This window comes from Prinia subflava, chromosome Z (assembly GCF_021018805.1).
Source record: "Prinia subflava isolate CZ2003 ecotype Zambia chromosome Z, Cam_Psub_1.2, whole genome shotgun sequence".
Classification (NCBI taxonomy): Eukaryota; Metazoa; Chordata; class Aves; order Passeriformes; family Cisticolidae; genus Prinia; species Prinia subflava.
In genome coordinates, this window is record NC_086283.1 from 36,072,401 (window position 1) to 36,098,334 (window position 25,934).

Sequence of the window (25,934 nt, forward strand, 5' to 3'; positions counted from 1 at the left end):
TCCACGTGGTGACAGGTTGTCTTCATGACACTCTTCTATGAGATTTATAAACCTGTTTTGAGATGTTCTCTATGTCATTGCATTGGCTGCTTAGCTCTTGGCTGTTACACAGTTCTTAAAGGTTTCTGTCCTGTGGTTATCCAATTAGAACAATGTCAGGAAAGAAGTGCCTGTTCATTCTACTCCGCTAAAAAATGGATGGTGGTGTGCTTGTTCAAACAGGCTGGTCAGCGGTCTTCAAAACTAAATGTTGCCATCAGTTTTTTAAATCTAGTGATCTGGGTGTATAAAAGGCCTTTCAGTCAGGCTTTGGATACTCAGGTGTGTGCCCACTATCTGAACATCAAGCACTAAATAAATGAGTTGTCATTTCTGAGAAACAATAAAACTGAAATATATTCTGAATGATCATTAAAAGTAAAAGTTTTTACTTTTTCTGAGTTTGGTAATGTGTTCTAAAAATAGCATTACTGTGGTATACCTTCATCTTCTACTGTCTTTCAGTCTAAGAGAGACAATATCACTTGAGGCAATCAAATAAGTGGACAGTTTCCTTGTTCCTTGATAGATGGGGCAGAAGCATCACAAGGTTTTCAAATTACAGGAGATAAAACTAATGTTCCATTCATTTTTATGATGTGTTTTGTGGTTCTTACACTGCAGACTCAGGCAGTCTTTTCATGTGAGTTAAACTCAGATTATATTCTCTAGTTTTCAGGTAAGGAGTAAAATCCTCTGAATTGCAGAATGTGATTTTTTGTAGGCTCAAGACTTAAAATTAAAAATCCAGTGATAGATTTGTTATTTAGTCATTATTCAGAGAGGAAAGACACTAACAGAGGCAGTTGTGCATAACTCTTTTGACTCTTGAATTTTTAGAAATGCAAGGGACCAACACGAATACATCTGTTTGGAATTTTGAGGAAACTCAGATGTAGATGCCTTACCTGCTGTCCAGTCGCTAAGGCTGCAAAACTGGAATAGCGAATTATGGAATTAATATTCAGAGTTCAGCTCTGCTACTTAGATCTATGTCTGTTTAAAAGTATTTTGTAAATGCCTAAAAAATATTTAGAATTATTTATTTCCTTTGAGGGAAAAAGAAGGTACCAAGTATTTAAAATCTGCAAAGGTAAGAAAGATTTGACACATAGAAGTACATTTTAATGAATTTATTTTTGTTTTCATCTTTCAGAGCTTCCCTTTCAAACTACTCTGGCTCTGCCTCTGACACTTTCTAGATTAACTGTTCTGCTGATGCTACATCTGCAGCAGAACTGCATAGGAACATAGTATCAGGTCACCACAACTTGCATAGATGTGCAAATTTGTTACATTTAAAACCATTGTAAAATTAAAGTACTTAAACCCATGTGGTTTGGTAATACTGAATTGGAAACGTCTCACAGTCGTTTATAGTCTGACTGTGCTGAAATCAGAGTTCCCTGGTTAATGTGACATGATTATATGTTATGAGTGCATGTGTTAACCTTTCAAAATAAAATGTTCCGTTTCTTCTTTTAAATACCAAATGCTTATAGTTATAATACTTGCTGATATTTGCTCTGTGACAGTCTCACTTGTTTTCAAACCCCACATATTTAAAGTTGTGGAGTGTTAGATTGATGTTTCTTTCACTCAAATGTCATATTCATCAACTGTATTGTGCTAGCAGATTGTTAAACAGACAAGGTGACTTGCAGAGTGACAAGTGATGTGATGTCCCAAACCATTAAAATACAGTAATGATGCGTTTTTTTCCCTTTCGGCTTTTGCAACACAGTAGGTTTTCTGTAAAATACAGGTGAGAACATTTCTGAGTAGATCCATTGCATGGAAAAAAATCCTACTTAATGAATGACAAAACCTAGAATTCAATTGGAACCTCACAGATAATTTAGAGGTACTGAAGACTTAGGAAAAAATAATGTAACAGTGTTTTATAATGAGAAAGAGATATGTTATATTATAAGAAAATTTAAATTGCTTGATGTATTATACTGTCTTACATAATCAGTTTTGTAGGATCTTTTTTTTTTTTTAGCTGTAATAAAAGTAATTTTATAATTTTACTTGAATAGTCTCCCAGGAATACCACATGAAAGGACGGAACTTCTGCTTAACCTTGTATCAACTCAAATGTCTTTCTCAACTTATCAAACTCTTTTTATTAATGGAGGAAAAAGTTGAAGAGCTTTCTACAGAAATTCTGCTGCTGCCTTCATTTACAGAGAGGAATAAGAATGTCCAAGGTAACGAATGATTTATTGGTTTACTTTGTGCAAAAGAATACTTTTATACTATTTTCAACCTAATTAGCTAATTTTTATCATATTTTTCAAATAAATGTATTACCCTATCCACTGAAAAAGCTTTTGAAATGTGTGGATTTACATTTGAGCACAATGACTTGTAGAAAAGGACTGATCGCTATGTGAAAAAGATATGATATTGATGGAGGGCCATGATGAAAAACTATCAAACACTGTAACAAGATATCTCCTACTGGATTCTCTATTAAACCCTGAGTCTCACATAGGACACAACAATATTTGGAGTCTGAATTCTTTGAAACTGACTTTTTCTGAACTTGTCCTTGAAAGCTGCCTTTTTCAAAAGGGAAAAGCACTGACTTTAATATCAGTTTAATTGATATTAGTGTGCATGAAGCTACCTGCTTAAGGATATAGTCCTTGTTTAACTTGTATTTCTCAAACTTACTTGTATATACTATGTTTACTAGCATGCTTATCCCACTGGCTTCAGAGGTTGTTACAGAAGGAAGGTCTACATCATTGTAATGATCAAGCCTCGTGTTTGCATTTGTTATAGGTTCCAAGCTCACTCTTTCTTTCATCTAAATGTGTTCAGGAAAATTCATCTGAGTAACACCTTCCAGGAGTATGCTCATAAATGTTCTTCTGCTCTGCTACTTCTGCCAGTAGAGACTCCAAGTCATGAGAGAGAAGTGGTTTCAAAAGCTTTGATTCTGTTGCAGGAAAAGATCAGACCAGAAATGAGACCAGGCTGCTCAGGGAGAGAGGACAGGTGAAGCTGAATGTTCACTAACTCTGTAGTCAAGCTGCAGGCTGAGGAGAAAGGTGTTTTGGGAATGATGTAGTCTCAGAATAATACATGGATGAAAATAAAAATATTAAATAAGAAGAGTTCCAAGGCACACATTTTTGTTGATGTATTCTTCACCTGTGATAGTGACATTCCAAAATAAATACAAGTTAACCTATATATTTTTAGAATATACGTCAGAGCTCTAATGTGTATTTGAATTTCATTTCTGCTACTGATTTCAATGTATTTCTGCCTCCTTTAGTCACTCAGTTTTACTAATTCTCAAGAAATGTTAAGCTACTGTATGTTATGATTTAGGTTTTATGGCCTTGATTCTACAAAGAGGTGTTAGAATAAACTTGTGAAGTTTTCCGCATGTGTTGTACAGGGCAATGTCCATTCAGTAAGGGCAATGGTAAATGTACTTTTTATTACTGTATTACATGAGAAAGTGTAGAAAAAGTTCAAAAAGTCTTGAATGGGAAATTTATTTGATATTTATGTGACTATATTCTAAGGCATATGGCCTCCACTAATTCAGAGAACTTAAAGATTTCAACATTAGCAAGAAATACTTTACTTTCCAGGAAGTAGAAATTATCCTGTAGGCATTTTTCCAAACTTAATTTGGATGTTAATTACATCCAGAACTGTTTCTCCAAAGAGTGTTAAGCTGCCTTCTTTGAGAAATATTTTTTTCAGAGTAATCATGTCTATTACAAGTCAGTTCTTAATTGGTACCTCTACTTAATCAAATCTGAATGGGAAGTATTATTAGATATTGTAGGAGGCAGTCTTGTGGGTGGAAGGTACATTCTAAAAAAAAATCATAGAATTAATTTTACTCTGGAAAGCAAATGAGGGTAAATATTTTTTAGATGCTTTTAGTGAAGTCTTCAGACATACTTTTGGTTTTAGAGTTGCTGTTCTAATCAGGTGGTTCTATTCACAAAACTTTGCTCAGTGATATGTTTACAGATAGTTTGTGAAAAGAAGACATGTCCAGAGAAATTTTTAGCAAGAGTTCTGACTAGAAGAAGGGTTTATTGGTATTATTTTAATTTTTATTGTTGGAAATCTCAATTGTAGCAAAGTGAAAGATGATTTCATGTGGGAGAATGAAAGCTACATTTCCAGTAGTTCCGGGTTGTATTAAGTACCAAAAAGCATTTAAGATTTTCTCTGTTGTGTTCTATATTGGGTTGATAATCTTTTTTTTTCACTGATGATGTCTGAGATTTTTGATAAGAAGGATTGGTTAAAATCCTTTATTTTCATCAGAGCACACTATGTGATTAGAGAATACAATGGCCATCTTCTATACTTATTTAGAAGCCTTATTACTATAAATCTTGTTTAATTTAACAGAGTGTAGATATGTCTGAAGCAGGTTTAAATTAACTTGGGTATGAAGTTCAAGTGTATAATGCAGCACAGGCTGCAGAACTAGCCTAAGAAGCAGAGCAAACTAGCCCAGGCTGAAGTGTGTGCTGATGGTGCTAGACAGTTCACCATACTTTCAGTGGGTTAAAACTAGGTTGGGTATATCCAGCATACCCTTCAGGCTCTGCAGTGAGGGGTATCTGAAGTGTCAGTGCAAGAAGTACTACTGGCAAATTAGAGAAAGATGGCCATTCATAAAAGGTAGATGGATGTCCACGTCACTTAAAGTTTCCATAGGCACTGTGTAGGCAGAAGCCTTGTACTTGTTTCCTTTATTTTTTGGTTGCTTGTAGTATTCATAGGAGACTTTTAATCTATGTAACTCACACAGAGATGCATCAAAACCAATGTTTTTTATGTGTTTGTGTCAAGTGGTGTGTTTATGTGTATAGCTGTTTCAATATCAATTGATTTTTTTGTTTTATATTCCATAATACTTCAATTTTGATGTTTAGAACATGTATAAAGTTCTATCCAAAACAAAGTAGTTCTTTGGATGGTTCCTCTTTTTAAATTTTTTTTTGTCCCAAAGATGGCATCTGAATTTTATCTAAACCAGACGGTTTCTTGGCCCTCATTTTTCCCTAAACCCAGCAATGACAAAGAGCAACGGCTGCATAAATTGGATGTAAGAAGAACACTTAGGGTTTATCACAGAAGAATCAAAGATTTCATATCTTCTGACAGATTGTTTGTACTCTTAGGGGGTCTTAAGAGGGGTCAAATGGCTTCTAAGAGTTGCTTAGCTAGATGGTTAAGGGATTGTATTAGAGAGGCGTATGTAGTTAAGGGTAAAGAGGCTCCCAGGGTTTGTAAAGCTCATTACACTAGGACTATAGCTGCTTCTTGGGCGGAGAGGTCGAAGGCTTCCACATTGGAAATTTGCAAGGTGGCCACCTGGGCTTCTCTTCATACTTTTTCATTGCATTATTGCTTGGATGTAGTCTCTTCTGCAGATTCTGCTTTTGGTAGGAGGTTGCTTGTGAACCAAAAAAAAGAACAGTGAAGAAAAGAAAGACATGTAGTTCAGAGTTCTAGCTGGCAACAAGACAAGTTTCTTTGCAGCGTGCACAATGGAATCCTATGAAGACCAATTTAGGCCGTTGAAAATAGATGTTAGAGGGAAGTACTGCCTACCAGTGTTCTCTGATGGTAACCCCATGGCAGACAATAGCACCAAAGGAAATAGTGAACCAGAGTGAACTCTGTAGGGAGATGGATGTAGAGAGTTTTTTAGGTGATACAGATAGGTCTCTGAGTTCAGTTTGAGAGCTCTTTATCTGGCATCTTCTGGAATATATTGAGAATCCTCATTTTCAGGAATTACTTTGCACAGATTGGAGAAAAGAGATATCTGAATTGCATTTTCCAGTCTAACTTCTTTTCACTGTTCTCCATCCAATTCTTCCCGATTTTATTTTTTGACTTTACCAGCAGTAACTTAGTGTTCCTCAATGAGAAATGTACATGCCAAGATCTGAGCTTGATTTAAAACTGTGTTTGTGTTATCTAAGCACAGTTTTTTAAAAAAGATAGTACAAATATGAATTTTATCTACTACCAGTGTGTTCTTCAAGTTATCCTTTAAATCAAATATAAGAAGAAAATCATGCAAAGTTCTTTGACAAACAAGTGGTGGTGTGGTTTTGTTCCACCCCTGAACATTAGTGTGACATTTGGGTAAGACTGTTATTCTGCCTTTCAGAGAAAAAGTATCTGTATTTTTTCTATCATGTACAGGACCTTTACTCACAATGGTACATAACCTCACTTCATTCGACTACAGGCACTGGATTTCATAAAATTAGAGGAGTAACCATCCCCAGTTTTTTTCTTGACTATTTAACCCTTTCATCTGCAGATATCTTGTCATGCCTACTGTGATGGGATAGTCTACTTCTCTATTTACGTTCAGTTGAAATTCGTGAGATGTTCTGACATATCTAGTTCTTCCAGCATCACAGGAGTTGTTCTCTTTGAAGCAATCAGGAACATGTTAATCTACAATCAAGGCTTAAGCAGAAGGTTTGGGTTTAGAAGTCTGCCAAATTGCATTCTCTTTCCATCTTTAAGTCTGATTTCTCTTTCCTCTTGGGTTTTCAGAAGCCTCTTATTAAGACTTCTAAGAAATCAAAAACATCTAATGTGTTTTCATCTGTCTCACTTTTTTTTCCCCATTTCAGTGAGAAAGATGATCTTTGGACAGATCAGATAATGAATACCAATAAAGGCTTTTTACAATGGAGTGCTTGAAAACACTGGGCAAAGATGTCAAGTCCTTAGGTTTACAAACTCTGACTTATGGGATTGGAAAGATTTACAAAGACTCTATATCCATTTCTGGAAAGTGTAATATAAGGAGTGCAGAATCATCCTAACAGACTTCCATTGCAAAGTTGCAATATTGCAAAAGTTACAATTGAAGATTAAAAAAGTTGTGATTTTTGCTTTGGTTTCAACATAAGATGTTCAAGTATATTCTTTCACAAATACACAGCTTCAGTGGATCAATCCAAAGTGAAGATGAATTTACACTAGGAGTATGATTTCAGAGATATATTGTCTTGCGTCTGGGTTAGTACAGTTTGCTCACTATAGTACAACAAGTAAAAGGTCCATTATTGAAGATAGAAAGCAGGGGGGTTTGACCCATAGTTAGTCCCAGATTTTTTAATTGTTATTTATCTTTCTGGAGGAATGGTTCTTCCTGCTTCTTCAAGTTGTATTATTTCCAGTACAGTTTCAATAAAAGTTCTGAGTCAGTTGGCTGAATCCAATTTGTAAGCAACTTTGACAACACTGATATTTAGCTTATCCACAGATACTGAGTAGCCATAGAAAAGCTTTCCTTGATACTTTGCTATTCTATGCTGCATGCAAGATGATATTACAATAACTGTTCTTATGGCCTTAAATGCTATAAAAATAGGAAAGCTGTGAAATTCTATAGAGAAAAATAATTAATAGAACTTCTTATAAGAAATAAAAATAATTATGTTTAGAATGCAAGAGGTGTCACTGTTATTCTTTGGTTTTTGTAATCATCATTACAAAGTCAGAAAAATACTGAATTAGAGAAAGAATTAAATAAATTGTAGATAAAGGGGGCTTAGGCAAACAATTGTTTTGAAGAGATGAATAATCCCAGACAAATTTTAATACACACAAGGAAAGCTGGCTGAAGAATTTTGATTTTAAGTGTAGCACTGGATATAATCTGATTCTCATTATTTACAACAAATTATTAAAACTGCCTGGCTGGTAAACTAAAGGAAGTACACAAATTATGAGCAGTCCATCAAGACTAGATGTTTGTAGAACATCAGTTTCAAGAAAGATAAAACAAGGATTTGTGGTTAATCCAAACTTCCCTAATAATCAAGAATGGCGAAAGTGTAGAATATGCTCTGGAAAAGGAGCAGATATGAGAAAATGACATCTTCTTTCACAACATCCACTTTTTCTTTGCTCTCTTTCTGCTAATTCTCTTCACTAAACAACCATGTGAGAAGGATCACATGCATTTCTTTCTATCTGTGCAAATGCAGTTTGATATATGCTATTTAAAGAGAGGAGTCAGAGAATTTTTCTAGAAAAATGGCTTTCTAGATAGGTATACTTCCTCTGACCCATGCCTGGCATGGTAAACTATTTTGGGCAGATGTACCTTGAATAAAGCTGTGCTTCTCTTTCCCAGGAGAGTTTGCTGATTAGGGCAAGACAGTCAAGGACAAGTTGTGAGGCCCTAAAATCCTTGCTTATGAGACACTTAAAAGGGCTTGCAGGTTTTTGTATATTCTGAGTTAGATAGACAGTACAAATACCAACAGGATATTCTCAAGAGGTAAAAACAACAAAAAAACCCTTACTGGCAACTTCAGGATATCAAAGAGCTTTGGAAAAATGTTTAGACCGGCATTCAATCAACATAAAACACTTTTCAAAGCATTAACTTAGCTCATTCGATTTGCCAAACTCTAAGCCCATTTAATTTTAAGTTACTCAAAAATTCCAAGAAGAGGGAGTTAGAAGAAAAAAGAGAGAAAGGCAAAAAAGGTCTAGAAAAGAATGAATGTAACTACTACTCCGGGTTCCAGTGGTGTTCAGCTCATAGAGATTCAAAGGAGGTAGGGTCAAGACATGCTCACCTTTTGTCTCAGGTTAAATACCCTTTGGCTTTCCTGGGCCCTTCCCCAGGTGGGAATTCCAGTCATCTAGCCACTCTGGGGCTAGACTAGGGCTCCAGGGGCAGGGTGTGGAGAACTGCCTGCAATGTGCCAGGGATTGGCAGCCACTGTGGGGCTGGGATACAGGCTCTGAGGGGTGAAGTGTATGGAGCAATGCACTGCCTCACCAGAACAAGACCTGACTTTCCTCTTTCCCTCACACACACACCCAAAACATTTTAGCTGGCAAGCCTTGCAGTCTCTCACAGGTGAAGAAGTTGCAGGACAGGAAGGGTATAATTTGTTATCTGTCTCTGTGGCAATAGTGTTTGAGAGGAAAGTTGTAGTAGCATCTGAAGAACAGAGGCTTTATGGGGGGCTGTGGCTAAATGTACAAGGTTCAACACAAAGTGTGAAGGCAACCTTTGCCAGCTGGAGGTTAAATCAAAGAATATTAAGGCCAGCCATACACAGATGAGATTTGGGGAAAGCAAAAATTTGAGAAATCAAAGGAAGTCAGTAAAATAGGGGAGATTGAACCTGTGTCTTCTTCGAGATGACTGGTGAAGTTCTTAAAGTGTGTAAGCCTACATGCACAAACATAGAAACATATGAGTATAAAGCAGGAGTGCTCAGACTGTTAATTAGAAAAGGAAGTGGGATAATCTAGTAGAACATGTTAATTTCACAGTGAAGAAGCCTGTAAAGTGACTGGTGTGAGTGTAAGCATCACTTGGGTCTTTGCCTATGATCCTGGAGTCACAAATCTACCATCAGCTAAATACCTATTTATCTCAGCTATGAGTTCTTAACAAGTAAGGCAGCAGTGCTGTGAATACACAAGGATTTTAGGTTAAATGTTTAAGGTTTTCTTTGAAGTCTTGATATAAAAAATTACAAATAGCAGATCTAAGTAGTGACAGTAATATGAGAATGTGAATATATAGAAGCTCACTTGTGCTTATAGTTAGAATGTGATGTTATATCTATAAAAAGGAGAATTGCAAGGAAAAAAAGGTAAATTTAAGGTTGGCAACACAGAATAGAAAATAGGGAAAATATCCAGTCAGTTAGAGTTGTTTGAGTTTTTTGAATTCTGAACAAGTTTCTAAAGAAAACTGTTAGAAACTTCATCATAACATACATTAAAACATGCTGAAAAAAATCCAAGTAAGTTTCTGGTACTGTCTGTAATGTGTTGAATCATCAGGGAGTTGGATGGCCTGGTTAATATATTTTGGTTTTGTGTTCTACCATTTTATTTTTCATTTTTCTCAGCTCAAATGTGTCAATGTCTTTTGAAAATGCAAACAAAAAGGGTATTTGGGGAAAAAACCCAAAACATAAAATATCCCCAAAACAAACAAAAAACACACAAAAACTTCAAAGCTTTACTGTGTTGTATAAATGTATGAAATCCAGTATTTTCAGAATGCAAATTGATTAAGGAAAAGGTAAATTCTACTTTGGATAAATTAAATCCAATGCTGGAAATTTCATGGAAAGAGAAAAGCTCTTTAAACCTTGGCCATGTACTACTAGTAGCTTTAGATCACTGATGACCTCTAAGGTTATGCCTGGAAGATAATCTTTAACAGTGCTTTGGCAGCACCTGGTCATTTAAAACCTCTTTTAATTTCATATGAAGTACATTACATTAGGAATATCTGTACCAGTGATATTTACCAGCTTTATGCTACAAGACAGATCTTTAAAATACCATATGATTTGGTGTTATTCTTGTATCTCTTTGTGACTCATAGAATCACTAAATAGTTAAGGTTGGAAGGGACCTTTAGAGTTCGTATTGTCCAACAATCCCTGCTCAAGCAAGGCATTTCCTGATATTCAGAGGAAACATGGCATTGTGTCTGTTTGTGCCTGTGACCACTGGCCTGTCATTATGAAAGACTGATTCTGGCCCCTTTGGACCCTCTTTTCAGGTGTTTATATACATTAGTGATATATCCTGCCCTTAACTTTCTCTTCTGTTGACTAACAGTTCTGGCGCTCTCAGTATGTCCTCCATTCCTTTTGTCATCTTCCATGGCCCTTTGTAAGACACTCTCCAGTATGTTCATGTCTGTCTTGTACTGAGTAATCCAGAACTGTACACACTACTGCAGATGTGGCTCCTCACTGTTGAGCAGAAGGAAGGAACAGGAAGAATCATTTCCTTTGACCTGCTTACCGTGCTTTACCTGATGCAAACCAGACACCATCAGCCTTCTTTGCTGGATTATGTTAAACTTTGTGTACTTCTGGACTCCCAGGTCCTTTTATGCGAAGTTTCTTTCCAGCTGGGAGAACTCCAACATGAGGTGGTGCCTGGGTTTTTCCTCTCCAGATGCACAACTTCGCTTCTTGGACTTTATGAGGTTCTAGTGTGCCCATTTCTCCAGCCTGTTGAGGTCCTGTTGGATTGGATCATGACTGTCTGCCATCCAGCTTGATGTCATCTGCAGACTTGTTGAGGGTACACTGCACCCCATCATCCAAATCATCAATAAAGGTGTCAAACAGGATTGGACTTAGTATTGACCCCCTGATTGCTGTTACTGGCATCAAACTAGACTTTGCGCCACAAATCACTGCATTTGGGGCTTGGCTATTCCACCATTTTTCAACTCACCTTACTGACTGTGTCCAGTCCACACAGCAAGAGTTTGTCTACATCTTGTTCTATAATGAGATCTTGTGGGAAACAATGCCATGGGCTTTGTTGAAGTCCACGTAGACAATATCCACTGCTGTTCCCTCATCTACCAGGCCAATAATGTCTTCATAGAAGTTTATCGGGCTAGTCAGGCATGACTTCCCATTACTGAAGTCATCCTGAATGCTTCTGATGAATTCTTTGTAATGCACCTGGAAATGCCTCTATTACCCTCCCAGGTGTTGAAGTGAGGTTGACAAGACTCTGATTCCCTGAGTCCTCCTTCTTGCCCTTTTTGAAAATAGGAGTGACATTTGCTTTCTTCTAGCCTTTGGACTCTTCTCCCAGTTGCCATGATTGATCAAAGATTACTGAGAATCAACATCTTGCAGTGAAATCTGACAGTTCCCTCCACACTTGCAGGTGCATCCAATGAGGGCCCAAGGATTTCAATATGTTGAGTTTGTTTAGTTATTGTCAGACCTGATCCTCTTCCACCAAGAGTACATGTTCCTTGCTCCAGCCTTAACTCCTGGTCTATGTGGCCTAAGATTCTTGAAGGCTAGTCTTTATAGTAAATACTAAGTTGAAGAAGACATTCAGTACCTTAACCTTTTCCGTGTCTGTGTTGCCAGGCCCACGTCTTGTTGAGCAGTGGGCTCATGTTTTCCCTAGTCTTCCATTTATCACCGGTGTATTTACAGAAGCCCTTATTGCTGTCTTTGACATCTCTGGCCAAATTAGTTGAATGTGAGCTTGATTTTCCTTAACTTTTTCCATACTCAGAAGTTGTTTATGTGTTCCTCCCAGGTTACCCATCCTTACTTCCACACTCTGTATGCTACATTTTGTATTTGAGTTTGTCTAGGATCTTCTTGTTCGTGCATGCAGGCCTTCTGCCATTTTTGTTCTCAACACTCTTGAGCTCAGCAGATGTGATCCTTGAATATTAATCAAATTTCTTGTGCCCCATTACTTCGGGCATTATCCCATGGGACTCTTCCAAACAGGTATTTGAAAAGGCCAAAGTCTGCTCTTCTGAAGCCTGGGGCTGTGAGCTTGCTTTTCACCCTCCCTTGTGCTCTCAGGATCTGGAACTGCACTATCTCATGGTCACTGCAGCTGAGACTGCCTTGGACTTTCAAATCCCCAACAAGCACCTCCATTTGTGCTTGTATCACTTGGAAGAGGAATCATCAATGCACTTCAGGAACCCAGATGTCTTGAAACACTGTTAAACTTGATATCAACCCCAGATACTGGTTTGTCCTTGATGAAGCTAGGGCAATATTCCATTATTGATTACTATATGAGATTTATGAATGAGCTTTGTACCAGCCCTTCTTAGGGAGCTTTTCTTGTTCTTTATATTTTTATAAGCCATCATTTTGCTTATAACTGTACTAATTAACTACCTTTTTATTCTTATTGTATTGGTGTTTCCAATAAAAGCTGTAAAAATATATTAGTGTTCAATTGATATATTTCTTTGAACAAAGATGAGAAATTAATTTCTATACAGCTGATCTAGTGTTATCCATTCTCCGTAAGAAGAGGTGACTTCACAATCAGTATAAAAATGCATTAATGACAAAAGAAACCATACTTTTCACATTACAAGTGTGCATTTATATAAAATTCAAGTACAACCAGGTGTGGATTTCATCATGTTATATACAAGAAACTGTGTATGACTTGAATTTGACTTTATTATAACATTAGTATTCCCCTACATGTTCTTGAGGGTTTTTTTATGCTTCATATTGATATATCAGAAGATGTTGTAGGCTGCTGACTTTTCTACAGAATTAATCTTAACTTTGATCTCTTTTATCATACTGTGCAGGAGTTCTGAAGAGAGCTAGTGGGGAGCTTTTAATAGGAGAAACTAGAGCAAATGAAACCAGCGTGCTTCCTGAACAGTTACTTCAGGTAGAAGAGGTGAGTATGAAAAGAGTCTTACACTTTGTATGGGGTTTTCTTTTGTGTGTGTCTCCAGAGCAGACTTTCTCCATGTTCATTATAAACACTTATTGCTGTAGTTCCATTATTTCAGCTACAGTGATTATATTTATGTGCAGAGTTTCAGTTTAGATGGAATAAAATTGTACAGTGTTCAAAGAAGTGGGTGGTATTTAGTAGTTAATAACAGAAAAAATGTGATTATAAGATACCTCATAACAAAATGGAAAAAAAAGCCCTAAAATACGATAGCTTTTTTAGTATTAGACACATAATCTCAAAGAATCTTGAAGAAGATTTATGAAGTTCTTGGAATTTGATCATAATGGTTCTTCCTAGAGGTATAGGTACTCATACAATGTCTAGTGTGGTTGATGCCAACAAACAACTATGTAATAAGCACTGTGCATTGTAGAATGTATGTACAAGATTGTTTTTATCTAGCTCCATTTACTCCAAAACACATTTTTATTGTTGATTTTGTGGCACCTAAATGCTTCAACAAGTCTGATACTTTTTGATAGTGGAATTGAATTTCTCAATGGCTTGATTTTAAAGCTGAAATTATTTTAAAAGGTGCTTTGAATTGGTGTTTGAAAGTAATACTAATATGTATTACAAAGAATAATATTTAAGTTCATTGAGATGTACTTGATCCCCATCAAAAAAAAGGAGAGAGTGCAAAAGTGTGTCCATGGGGGCTGTGTCTATGCTTGCAGGAGCTGAATGTTGCTAGAGGGGAAAGGGAAAGGAAGAAGGATACAACTTTTAAACTGAAGTAAAATGGAAGGGCTTCGCTTTGTAGCTCTTCATTGTCTATAATTTAGTATTGTAGCTGCAGAAAAAGTTGGGAATCTGTCTTTTCTATTCTCCTTCTGTGCCCTCATGGTGGAGATATTTACTGAACATCATCTTATGCCATTAAAATATGTCTCTTACAGTGGTGCAATCCTCAAATTGCCACTTCTGGAAAGGTTTAAGTCTGATGTAAGTCATAAGAGCAAGACAAAGTCAGATAAGTCAAAAAGTAATGATGTCCTACTGTGTCTACTTCTCGCAACTACTACACTTCAGACTATTTCAGAAGTCTGTATTTAAAGAAGGCGAGGAACTGAAGTAAACCACAGTAAAAGCCAGCATTAGCTAAAAACTACAAATCTGTATTTAAACATTTTAATCTTTTCTAAATCCAGTTCTAGAGGAGTGAAATACAGTGTGGCTGTGTTAAAACCAGCTCCTTGTAAGTGCTTCCCATTGAGATTCATGGTTAGTAACTCCTAGTTGTTACCTTGCAGTGGAAATTATTACAGGGTGTACATTGCTAATTACTTGTTGTACAGTTGAAAATATGTATACATTCTATGACTTTGTTAAATAGATTCTGTTAAAGATTACAAATTCAGTAAAGATGAAGCATGTTTTTTTAAAAGCTGTCTTGTTTAAACAGGATTTTTTTTTCTGAAAATTTTGATGACAAGTTTAATGTTGTTATGCATGTTCGTTTTGTTAAGTGTAAACACTGCTTTTAGTAAGATTTCAACACTAGTGGATTGTATTTTAAATTCTTTAAATTAATTTCAAAATATGATAGTGTCCTGTAATTTAATTATGGATGTGCATTTAATTTGCAGACAATATTAACCTTCAACAATGACTTTGGATTGATATAATTTTAATATGTATTTCAGCCTATTTTACTGAGTTTTGGCTGGAGAAATGCATTTAAAGACCTGTCTTCTTCTGTGGCTCATTGTATAACAAAAGCAATTGAGGATTTTTCATCTAAAATTCTTCAACATGAGCAGAAAAAGGAATTTTCAGCTGCAGGCTGTGCAATGAATCTTGTAAACAACCAGCAAATGAGGGAGTCCTGCAGAGCAGTCCAACAGGAGGAGCAACCAAAACGAATTGCTAAGGCAGGTATCAAAAGATCTGAAGTTTGAAGGGAGACAGAATGCCAAGGCTGTTTGCCATCTACACTTTGAAGTACTTACAGTACTATTAATATTCTATATCTTATATAAATGGAATTAAGAAGAAAGTGAGAGGCATTTCAATGTGAAACTGAACAGAGCTTTATACAATGGCCCATAGTTTGTACTTGAAAGAATTAACTTTTAAACTTCACTGGTGTTATTTTTTTCAGCCAAGTAGTTCTAAAGCATTCTGATTAGTATCTGCTCTGTTACCAAGTGGTTTGATGGGAAAATGTCGAAAGCTTTGAAATATGGTTATAAAGGGATTTCCTGTATTCATATCATTAGACATGCCATTCAACTAATTGGCATAACCAGTAATAAAGCCAATTTAGAGTTATTTGATTTGGCTGAAAGGTCATTTATTAATGAAATTCCTATTCTGAGGAAAGGTATGTTTGAAAGACTTCTTTTAGTAAGATTTTCAACTACTCTAGCAGATTTAGAATGCTGTTAATGAATGCTTGCTTGAAATAACACATGAGCTTTGGGGAGATAATTTTGGGGAGATTAATGTATGAATTTATGAAGAGATGACACGTTTGTTTCCAAATCCAGTGTTAAGATACATGCATGTGTATTTTTCAATATTAATTAGTTTAGAAAATTATTTTTATTTACAAGGAAATAACATTGTGATTTGAATGTATGTTTAGTGACATCAAAACCAAATGAAGGCATTTAATTTTTCCCCTTGCTTCCTTTAAAGCAAGAATGAATGAAAAAAATATTTAATTTACTTTAAAGAAAATGTTACTCCTGTATTTAAGAGATTAAAATGTTTGTAAAACTGGTTCAGTGTATTTATATTTCATGCCAATTTTATTATTCAAGAATCTGACCTTAGCATAGTATAAATTAAGCAGTACTGTCAGAATAACAAGTAATTTGGTGCCACATTTATTTTTCTCAGTTTTGTTTTGACATCATGGAAGAACTCGACACATTGCTTCCATTGGCTCTGGCCTGCAGAGATGATTCTCTTCAGGAAATTAGAGCAAACTTTGTAGAGGCCTGCAGCAAAGTGGCAACAGATGTTCTGGAAAGACTAGAGGAGAAAATCAAAGACGTTCCCTTGAAGGCTCCCCTGCAAGACCTGTATGCTGCCCTTTCCACAGCGATATATGTCTTCCAGCATTTTACAATGTATAGCAATTTAATGAGAGAAACAAGCAAAAAGTATGTCCTTTTTACTTAAAATGCTTAATTCAAACATAAATAGTATGAGACTTCATTCCATTTTTGTGATACAGTATGGTAGTACTTTCCCAAATTGCATCATATTTTTTAGCACATGCAGTGTGTATACTATTTATGGAAATACCTGAATCAACCTGAAAGTCTAGAGCAAAACAAATTATTTATGTATAAGCTCTGCATGATTTGCAGATCAATTTTTTTAATTATTAAATTTGAGAAAATAGGATTGTCGAGGGAACTGAATGTGCTCTGCTGTCATATAACTAAAATGCTAAGGCCTTGATTACCTTTTCTGACCTTTGCAATGCCTAATCTTCATAAAATCTGATTCAGCGCATAGCAATCTTAGAGGACAATATAAAAATGCTTTTCCTTGCTTTTTCCTGACACCATGTGTTTTCAGACGTGTAAAGAAATACATACATTCTAATTTTAGAATTTAGTTTGTTATTACATGGAAGTAAAAATTAGAGAAGATATGAAGTAGGAGTGTAAAGTCAAAGGCATTGTTTAACCTGGGGAGAAATATAATTGCGCTTGTTTTTAGGAGATTTTGTCTTAAGGTACTAGGAGTCTGTTGGTCCACATGTTTCTAGCCATGTGCAATTTAAAAGTAGAAACTGGTTTGGGGGAGGGACCCTGAAGTACCACAGTTTCTAAGGAATGTATGATTTCTAAGTGTTAAATGCATTCTTTAGCTGCTTTCCCTCTGATGTTTTACTTTCTCTTGCATGAAGTATATCTTTGTGAGTGGGAAGTCTGCGACAAAATACTGCTCAATAATTTCTACTTAGGTGTATTATCAAGGAGTTTTAGTACATACCTACCAAAAGCAATCTCTGTACTTTGTCCTTATGTTTTCTTTGTCACACTCAGTGCTGATGTAATAAATGCTGATGCAAGGATGCTGCAACACAGAAATAAGGGAATGAGAAATGTACTTGTCTCAGAAAATAGGATGAAGTAATTTATTTCTCAGTGATTGATTAAATGAAAATTTAGAGACAAGCAGACATATTTTAAGAACTTCTGAAGCAAAAAGTTTCAAAACTGAATGCTAGGTTCAGGACCAAGAGGAAATGAATGATTGATACCTACTAATCAAAACTATTTGCAGTACTAGGATTGTTACCTCCTAGTGCACAGCCTTTCAATCATTGTGTCTTTAATCATTCTCTCTGAACAGACCCCTGTTCCTAGTGCCTGTCCAAAAATATCAGGAATTCATCAACATTCTCCAGTTTCAAGTTACGAACTACTGCATCAGAGTTTGTGCAACAAGCATTTTCCAGGATGCTGAGAGTCACTACTGGGATGACTGCAAAGCTTTTTACGAGGTGTGAGGTCAAGTTTACTATGGCTCCCTTTTGCAAAATGTGTTTTAGTGGTTGCCAGCTCTCTGACTAATCAGAAGCATAATATCAGCATTGCTTTTACATAAGGATTATTGGAATTTACTATTTTGAAATATCTACTATTGCAGGCAAGTCTCTCCCTAGAAATGATGTAGAAAAACACAGTCATTTAAAGATGAGATAGATTGCAACCGTGAAGTGTATGTGTCATTTACTTCATAAAATATTTATTGTGTGTCAAGACATTTATATAGAACTCAGTAAAGAGGATACCATCATCTTAATCTCTAAGAACTTTGCACTTCTTTTAGAAAGTGTGACATATGAAAATATTTTTCTGGGAAATTTTTTATCTGATTCTTTGCTTTTATTTTCAATTGGTTCCCCTTTTCTACTTTTTGTGAGTAAAGGGTGTAACAAAGAAAGATGGTCAATATAGTTACCTGAAGCATTGTATACAACAATGTATTTCTGAAATAACCAGTGCCACTTCACCTGCATCTTGAAGTCACAAATCCAATTATAGCTATAATCCTAATGATTGTATGAAAAAAAATTAAGAGAATTATTTTCATTTATTGTATTTTCTTCCCTTCATCCTAGTTAAATACAAAAATATGTTGACATACACGGTTTGAAACTATTTTCACTTAATTTCAGAATAAAGTACTATATGGGTTTTTAATCAATAATAACTGACCTCTCTTGGAGACAAAGTCTTGTCCTTCCTTGTATAATTTTCTGTTTGAGACAATTAGTGTGTTCTTTTAAACATTTTCTAGAATTCTTACATGAGAGAAAATTCCATCTGATACATGTAATCTACAGGTGTAGTATAGGAAGCTGCTCAGTCAGTGACAAAATCTGTGCTGGACAGGGCGTGCAGATCACAGAGTTACGTATCAAAATGTCCATACCTCAAAGAAAAATAAATAAACAATTCAATTTTGTTTGAATGATAGATGATAAGAAATGCAGTGGTATTTGGAAACTGCCGAATCATGATGTGATCTTCATTGTCTGTAGTGCCTATGCTGCCGTGTCCTATTTATTGGTGCCCAGTAACTTCACCACGGAGAAATAGTTGCCTGACAAGAAAGCGTATGGAGTAGCTAAACAGTTTTATTGTTACTGAACAGAACTGATATGTGTAGGAAGGTATGACAAAAACTGATGCGTCAGCTCTGTATGTTTGCAGGATTTGAGGTGAAAAGTATGTAATTTTACATCAACACTCCCCTTTTCACTTGGGCCATGGGAGGTGGCCCAAGGGTGAACCATGATCTGCTCTTGAGTTCCTTCAGGAGACGTGCTGCTGAGCAGATGTTACATCAACTGACCTCTTGTAGGCATTCTAAATGGAAGAGATTGGATTAAGATCTGTTGCTTGTTACAGAGACAGTTCCCTGCCAAAGCTTCCATCAGTGAGAGGTGGCTTCTTCCAACATATAAGCTCAGCAGGAAGCGTGTGCCACTGGGCCAGCTCTCCAGATTATGTTTTTGAATGAAGCTCTCAGTGTAGCAGACATCTGCTGTAGCCGTGGGAACTTATGTTTTCTAACAGTTGAAGAAGAAAGAATAGTCTGTTCAGAGATAATACTGAGTGGTTTATGTAATAAAACACAGCTGCTTGCTTCCTCATATATAGGCTAAATAAAAGCTCACATTCTGTTTTTATTATATGAAACCTGCAAAAATAGCAGATGTGTATCAGTGGAATTGTCCAGAAATGGCAACAAATAGAAACACAGGTCAGAAAAGAGGAGTAAATCTCATTTAAATCTTCAGTGATATTGTTCTTTCTGCAGTGGAGGTACAATACTAAAAAAGGGAAAAAACGCTATTACTTAAATAAACTAAAGCAGAGAAGGTGAAACAATTTCTGTTATAATTACAAAGTTTAAAAGGAAAACTTGTCAACAAACTTGTTTATTTTGTTCTTTGTCATATTTTTTGCACTTTTTAAGATAAAATGCACTTCAAATATTATGCCAAACAAAATAGTGACAACTTCCAATATTCTGCTAATGCTCATGCTAATGTATGTAAAAAGAAGAAAGATTATTTTTGATTTTTATTGTTAAACAATGCCTATCAAATTCAAAAGGTGTTTTTAAAATTGTGTGGTTATTTTATATTTCTAATAATGCTACAATATCAACAAATTCTTAAAATATTTCTCAGTTCCTTTGGGACATGGGAACTGAAGATTGAAGTCTCTGTTCTCAAAAAGCTTGCTGAATAGGTATTAGTTGAAATATTTAAACATGAGTTTTCCTGTGTGCTTTTTAGAAATATTATAGGTTAACTGCTGTGATTTTGACTCCTGTGTGTTTATTGCTGTGTCTTAATGGGATAGGTCTATTTAGACAAGGAAATATTAATGCCAATGCTGATTCCTTGCTAGAAAATGTTTAGTTTCAATAAATTCAAATTACAAGAGCAAAAATATCTTAATTAAAAAATCTGGATATCTCTGATTATCAATTTAATAGTTCAGTTGTTCTTTTCTCTTCTCTTCTTGCATATCTTTTATATATAACCAAAGTTATATAATCATGGTTATGCATAGCATTTCTGAATCTAGGTAAATGTAGATTATGTAGGTAAATAAGGTATGCTTATATAATTTAAATAATTATTTTCTTTGCAGACAAAGAAACTGCTATGTTGAGTTTATCTGGCTATTCTGCTGCATAGAGAATACTGTTTACATTTTAAAAGAAAACTTACAACACTGGATTTTGAGAATAGATGAATTGAGGATATATAAATTCAAATGCTGTGCTTTGATTTTGTGGCAGAACTGTAATTTTGTGACTGAAATGCAACATGTGTTTCCTTGCAAATAAAGATATCTCACATCATTTCGGCCATCATATTCCTGGAACTCTTTAGTTATTTCCTTTCAGACTGAATTAATTAGACCTATAGGAATTAAATTGATATTTTGGGAGTTGTCTTCTTGTGATGTAATGTTTGGTGGTTTTGATAGGGGGAAAGATGCTCATTCTCTGTCCAGATGTGGCATTACTTCTGCTGTGCCCTTCATCACGATCTATGGACTATTCTACCTCCAAAGATAGCCCAGGAGATTCTTACAGATGTACTAGAGCAATCTTTGGATATTCTGTCCTCCAGATATTGTCAGGTGTGTCCCAGTTACAAAAGAACACCACAAATCAGGTAATGGTTGTATATTCAATATACTGTTTTGATGGATAAAAGAAGTAAATGTTAGTTTTCTGTTATTCACTGCTTTGGTTCAAATTTCAATATTAATGAACACAGTAGAGGGGATAGACCAAATCTATGCATTTTGATGTTTGTCTTAATAAAAAATATTTTATATATTTAAGTATATTTAGTAGTTATATTGCAAACAGGGCAGAATTGAAGGCCTCTTTTGACTCTTTGTGAAACTGTTCCATAAACAGCTTGATTTGTTTGAAAGCCTCACAATGAAAGTGCATTGAGTATTGGTGATGCAACCTAAGAATTGGCAATGTCAGGATTAGAAATGAAGCTGTTGATTCATTAAGAAAATATAATGCATTTCAGTAAAATTTGTGTTTTTCATGTGAAAGCGCTACAAGGTCACATCAAAAGATTTGATCGTCAGAATGATGCCAGTGGCATAGGAAAGAGGAGAAAGAGGCTGTTCCTTTTTCTGTCATTTAAGAAATAAGAAATTCAAAGCTTTTCTTGTTGCAGTTTTTATGTTTTGCCAGAGAGAAAGGTCTTTTTGAGAAGTACTAAAGCAGGTGTCTTCAAGTGGAAGTTTACCCTTTGTCCTTTCTGTCCAGTGTCTTGTTTTACTGAATAAATAGGTATATTTCTCCTAACAATTTCTCTGACACAATTACAGAATGGGTGAGGTCGGAAGTGACCACACCGGGTCATCTGGCCCAACTTCCCTGCTTAAGCAGGGTCATCCCAGAGCACGTAGCACAAGGCCAAGTCCAGAGAGCTGTTAGATGCCTCCGGTGAGGGAGAATCCACAACCTCTCTGTACACTCTGTTCCAGTACTTGGTCACCCACAAAGTAAGGAAGTTCTTCCTCATATTCAGGTGGAATTTCCTCTGCAGCAGTGTCTGACCAGTGCCTTTTATCCTATTGCACAGCACCACTGAGAAGAAATAAAGAGTTTGTAGTTTTAGAGGTTTAGAGACATTAAGCAGGCACATGTTCTGTGTGAGCTAAAAGTTACGTGCTGTCAACTCAAGTTTTATAATGAGAAGGAGTATTGTCATGCAAGCTCAAGTAATTTGCACAAGATTTCATTCTTTAAATGGGTAGGAAAAAACCTGAAGTTTTATTCTACATACCTATTTGTGTTCTCTGTTCTTGCAATAACTTACTGTAATGAAGCTCTTCTAGATCTTTGGGAGCACAGAGTTTCCTGAAAACTTTCCTGGAAGTTTTTTTGGGAGAAAAAATTCCCTGAAATATGAAACATGCAATATTACTTATATGTCATATTAGTCAATTCTATATGAATTTACTTCAAACTAAAGAAAGAACCTTTTCAAGAAAGAACCTTTTACATTGTCATTTTGTGGAGAAGTTGTATATTTGTTAAGGTGATTCTTGAATTTTTCACTAAGTAAATTGAACTGTCCAGTCATGAATAGATGAAAAAATTTACTCAGTATATTTTTATCACAGAATCTTTACATATTTTTTTAATAATGTTGTAGTTTATGAGGATATATTTTCTCCCAGTTTTTCTTCAAGTGGTAGGGAACTGATGTGTAATATGAACAAATATTTATTTTTGTGTGTTTGCCTGGATTTTTCAAAAATAACATCATCCTTAAAAATGCATATGATCACATGTGCATCCATAATGTTTAGGTACTTAAGTTGATTTTTTTTACTGAGTAATGGGTGGAGACTTCCTTCATCACTGAAGAAATTTAAAGTCCATGCTATGATTTTGGTGTTTTATCCTGTCAGAAGAAGTGTTTAATTGGAATTTACCATTGTCAAGATGTCTTAAGTAATGTTATTCTTGGGCTTTTTCTGCCTACAGAATTGATATTGCAGCAATTTTGATGTCCACTGAAGATATGCTCTGGTCAATTTGTAGTTCTGTGCAGAAGTTTCTGAATCCACACAAAGACAGAGATCTCAAGATCTATAAAATACATAGCCACTGCAATAGTCTGATCTCTGTGCTGGCTATTTTAACTTCACCACTGAAGAATTTGTATGAGTGAGTATGAAGTAAACATTCAACTTGAGGTAAAATTGGTTATTGAGCTTTCATGGATAGATCTACAATGTGAATTTTTGTGTTGAAATCATATGCAATGCGTAGTATTGACACATTTTAATAGTCTTTGACTATTTCTCAGTTTGATCCCATACTTATTTTTGTGATCTTACCTAAAGCCCAGTTATATTTGCTGAAATTTTATTAGCTGTGCTGTACATTTCTTTCTTGCACATGAAATTCCTGTGCTGTACTTTTTTTTTTCTGTTAATAACATAGACATAGTGAATGTCTATGATTTCCTTGGTGACAAAACCAGTAGAATTTCATTAATTGTTACTGCCCCAAATTTGCAATTTATTTTTCCAGTTAGGACATATTTCTTTTTAAATATGGTCTTATTGATCTGAAAACTTTTACTACCGTAGTACCAAATGCTTTGGCAGGGTTTTCAAGGACTTAGTCATTCATCAATTGAAAAAAAATCATCTTACTGGTTCAGATTTATCTACTTTAGGCTTCCAGCTAATTCAGAATGTTCTGTTGTCATCTAATAATATTTCCAGAAATATTGGAATGTAAAGGTAATTTACTAAAATGATTATCTGGTTACATGACCAGTATGCTTCAACAAATATAGTTAAAGAGAGTAAGAATATAGAATACCTGTATTTATAAAATCATGTCTTCACAAGTCACAACTGTAAAAAATGGACATGTAACTTGCACTGAAATTGGGTCTGAGTCTTTTGTTGATAAAATTATTCTGTAAATTTGGTGTAAGAGACAACACAAAGTGAGATCACAAATTAAAACAAGGAATAACAGAACCCCAGACTAATGAAGCCACATCTTATTCAACTGGCTTTTACTTTATTACTCAAAATAAGGAAATGCTAGGTAGTGATCTCCTGCATATAAGCTTCTTTAACTATTTTTTTTGTCATGTGTGGGCTCATTTTAATATTTGTGGGCTCTAAAGAACATGCAAAAGTGGATTATAACTGGATGTTTGATCTTATATAACACAGGCTTATGAATAAATAGCAATTGAGGTGACTCAGGAATAGATTAGGTCCTGCTGAGGCAGTAGAAAGGACAGGCAGGAAAGGACATTGCAGTAGCTGTAACTGCTTCTACGGTCAGTTTTGACATTTCATCTTTCTTTTATGAAAGCCCTTAAAATGATAGACCAAATTAAATGTGCAGTATAATTTGTTCCTTTTATTGGTTCTAGTCTCCTCCAATGATCAATGTTGTTTACATATTTATGTATACATAATGTAAAACAAATGTGTGCTGAAGAACCCATGGAGTTTCAGAACAAAGTACCAATGAAAAGCTTGGTTTTTATTTTATGTAAAATGATGCATGTGAACAACTTGGTCATATAGCTTTCACAGTTAAGGATATGAATTTCATTACCTGAATTTGTTTCTCTAGAGATCAAAAATTTGACATGTGCAGAATGTAGCAGCTCATTTAGTATACTACAAAGTACTGTGCAAATCACCACCAAAAATATGGCAGCTTTGTTTAAAAATATTTTTTAAATTGTTATATTTTGTTGCATAGTTACAAAAATAATATTAACACTGAAGACCATTTCCATGTAGATTATGCATGTTTTAGAGTAGGTAAAATTAGATTTTTTTAATGAACTTCTATTCAGAACTTGTGTTTTCACAACCTTTGTGTTTTCAAGGCCCCAGTTTAAAACCAATTTTGTTATATCATATATATAATTGCAGACAGTGTTTGTCAGGTAACCTAACCAAGTGTCCAGAGTATGAAGAAGAAAGTGGTTTAGCCAATCAGCTTCTTGAATGACTATGTTGGAAACACCTTGATACAGTGAATTTTAGGTGTAGTACCTAGATCTGTTGTTTACTGGGGTATGCCTTGTTCATCACATTAAGAATCTATCAATAATAAATTTAAAAGTTAAGCCTGATTTTAAAGGAATACTAATTTTTCATCAATTCTATCTGCAATTATATTTTATAATCACAATTTCCATCTGTTTTCTTGGCTCTATATCTTTCAAACCTTTGGTAAAATTAACTGGAAGTGAAATATTCTTTTCTTTTAAATCTATCATGCTGTCTTTTGGTACTGGACATTTTTCTTTAAGTAACTAGAAGTCAATTAATCTTTAGACTTTTCAGGAAAGTTCTGTGTAATTGTAAAAGTGGCAATGATGAAACATTGTTTTCCAAGAGTTGTGTATTAATATGACTGACTCATTTCCAGTTTACTAGAGAGACTATATTCTCTATTGCTTAAGGAACCTAAAATTATTCCAATTTAATGTAATATAATCCCAATATAATATAATAAAGATAAGATGATAAGATAAGATAAGAAAAGATAAGATAAGATGATAAGATAAGATGATAAGATAAGATGATAAGATAAGATTATATATTATATATATTATAAATATAAGATATATAATATAACATAACATAACATAACATTTATTATTTTTAAAGTATTTTGTGGAAATTGAACAAAACCATAATGATGCTGAAAAATTAGTAATATCCTTGACTTCAAACAAAGTGATTCTGTTTTCTCATTCCTAATTTTTTGATCTAGATGTTCTTTTCTGTATGACAAGGCTACCTAGATCTGGTCCAAAATTCTCCTGTGACTCTTGGATCATCAGAGTTTAATATTTGTTTTTCTGTTCACCATTTTTCTCCACCCTTCTGTGGCCTTCCTGAAGTACCTTTAGCATAATGGAAATGTTGGTTGGAAAGGACTGCTGGAGTTTGTGTAATCTAGCCTCTGCCTCCAAGCAGAACAATCACCACGAGTAGTCAAACATGACTGTGTTTTAGTGGCTCAACTGACACATGCCAACATCCAGGAAGCAAAGTTTT

General features: G+C 35.1%; 1 protein-coding gene across 2 annotated transcripts in view; it reads left to right on the forward strand.

Annotated features, from left to right (window-relative positions):
* Positions 1-25,934, forward strand: part of KIAA0825 (KIAA0825 ortholog) — a 245,789-nt gene that overhangs the window by 68,104 nt on the left and 151,751 nt on the right. For both annotated transcript variants that reach the window (XM_063421904.1, XM_063421905.1), the window contains exons 5-11: positions 2,082-2,252; positions 13,181-13,275; positions 14,985-15,212; positions 16,186-16,451; positions 17,659-17,809; positions 20,823-21,013; positions 22,864-23,046. In XM_063421904.1, the coding sequence (XP_063277974.1) occupies positions 2,082-2,252; positions 13,181-13,275; positions 14,985-15,212; positions 16,186-16,451; positions 17,659-17,809; positions 20,823-21,013; positions 22,864-23,046 (1,285 nt within the window). The remainder of the gene's footprint in view (positions 1-2,081; positions 2,253-13,180; positions 13,276-14,984; positions 15,213-16,185; positions 16,452-17,658; positions 17,810-20,822; positions 21,014-22,863; positions 23,047-25,934) is intronic.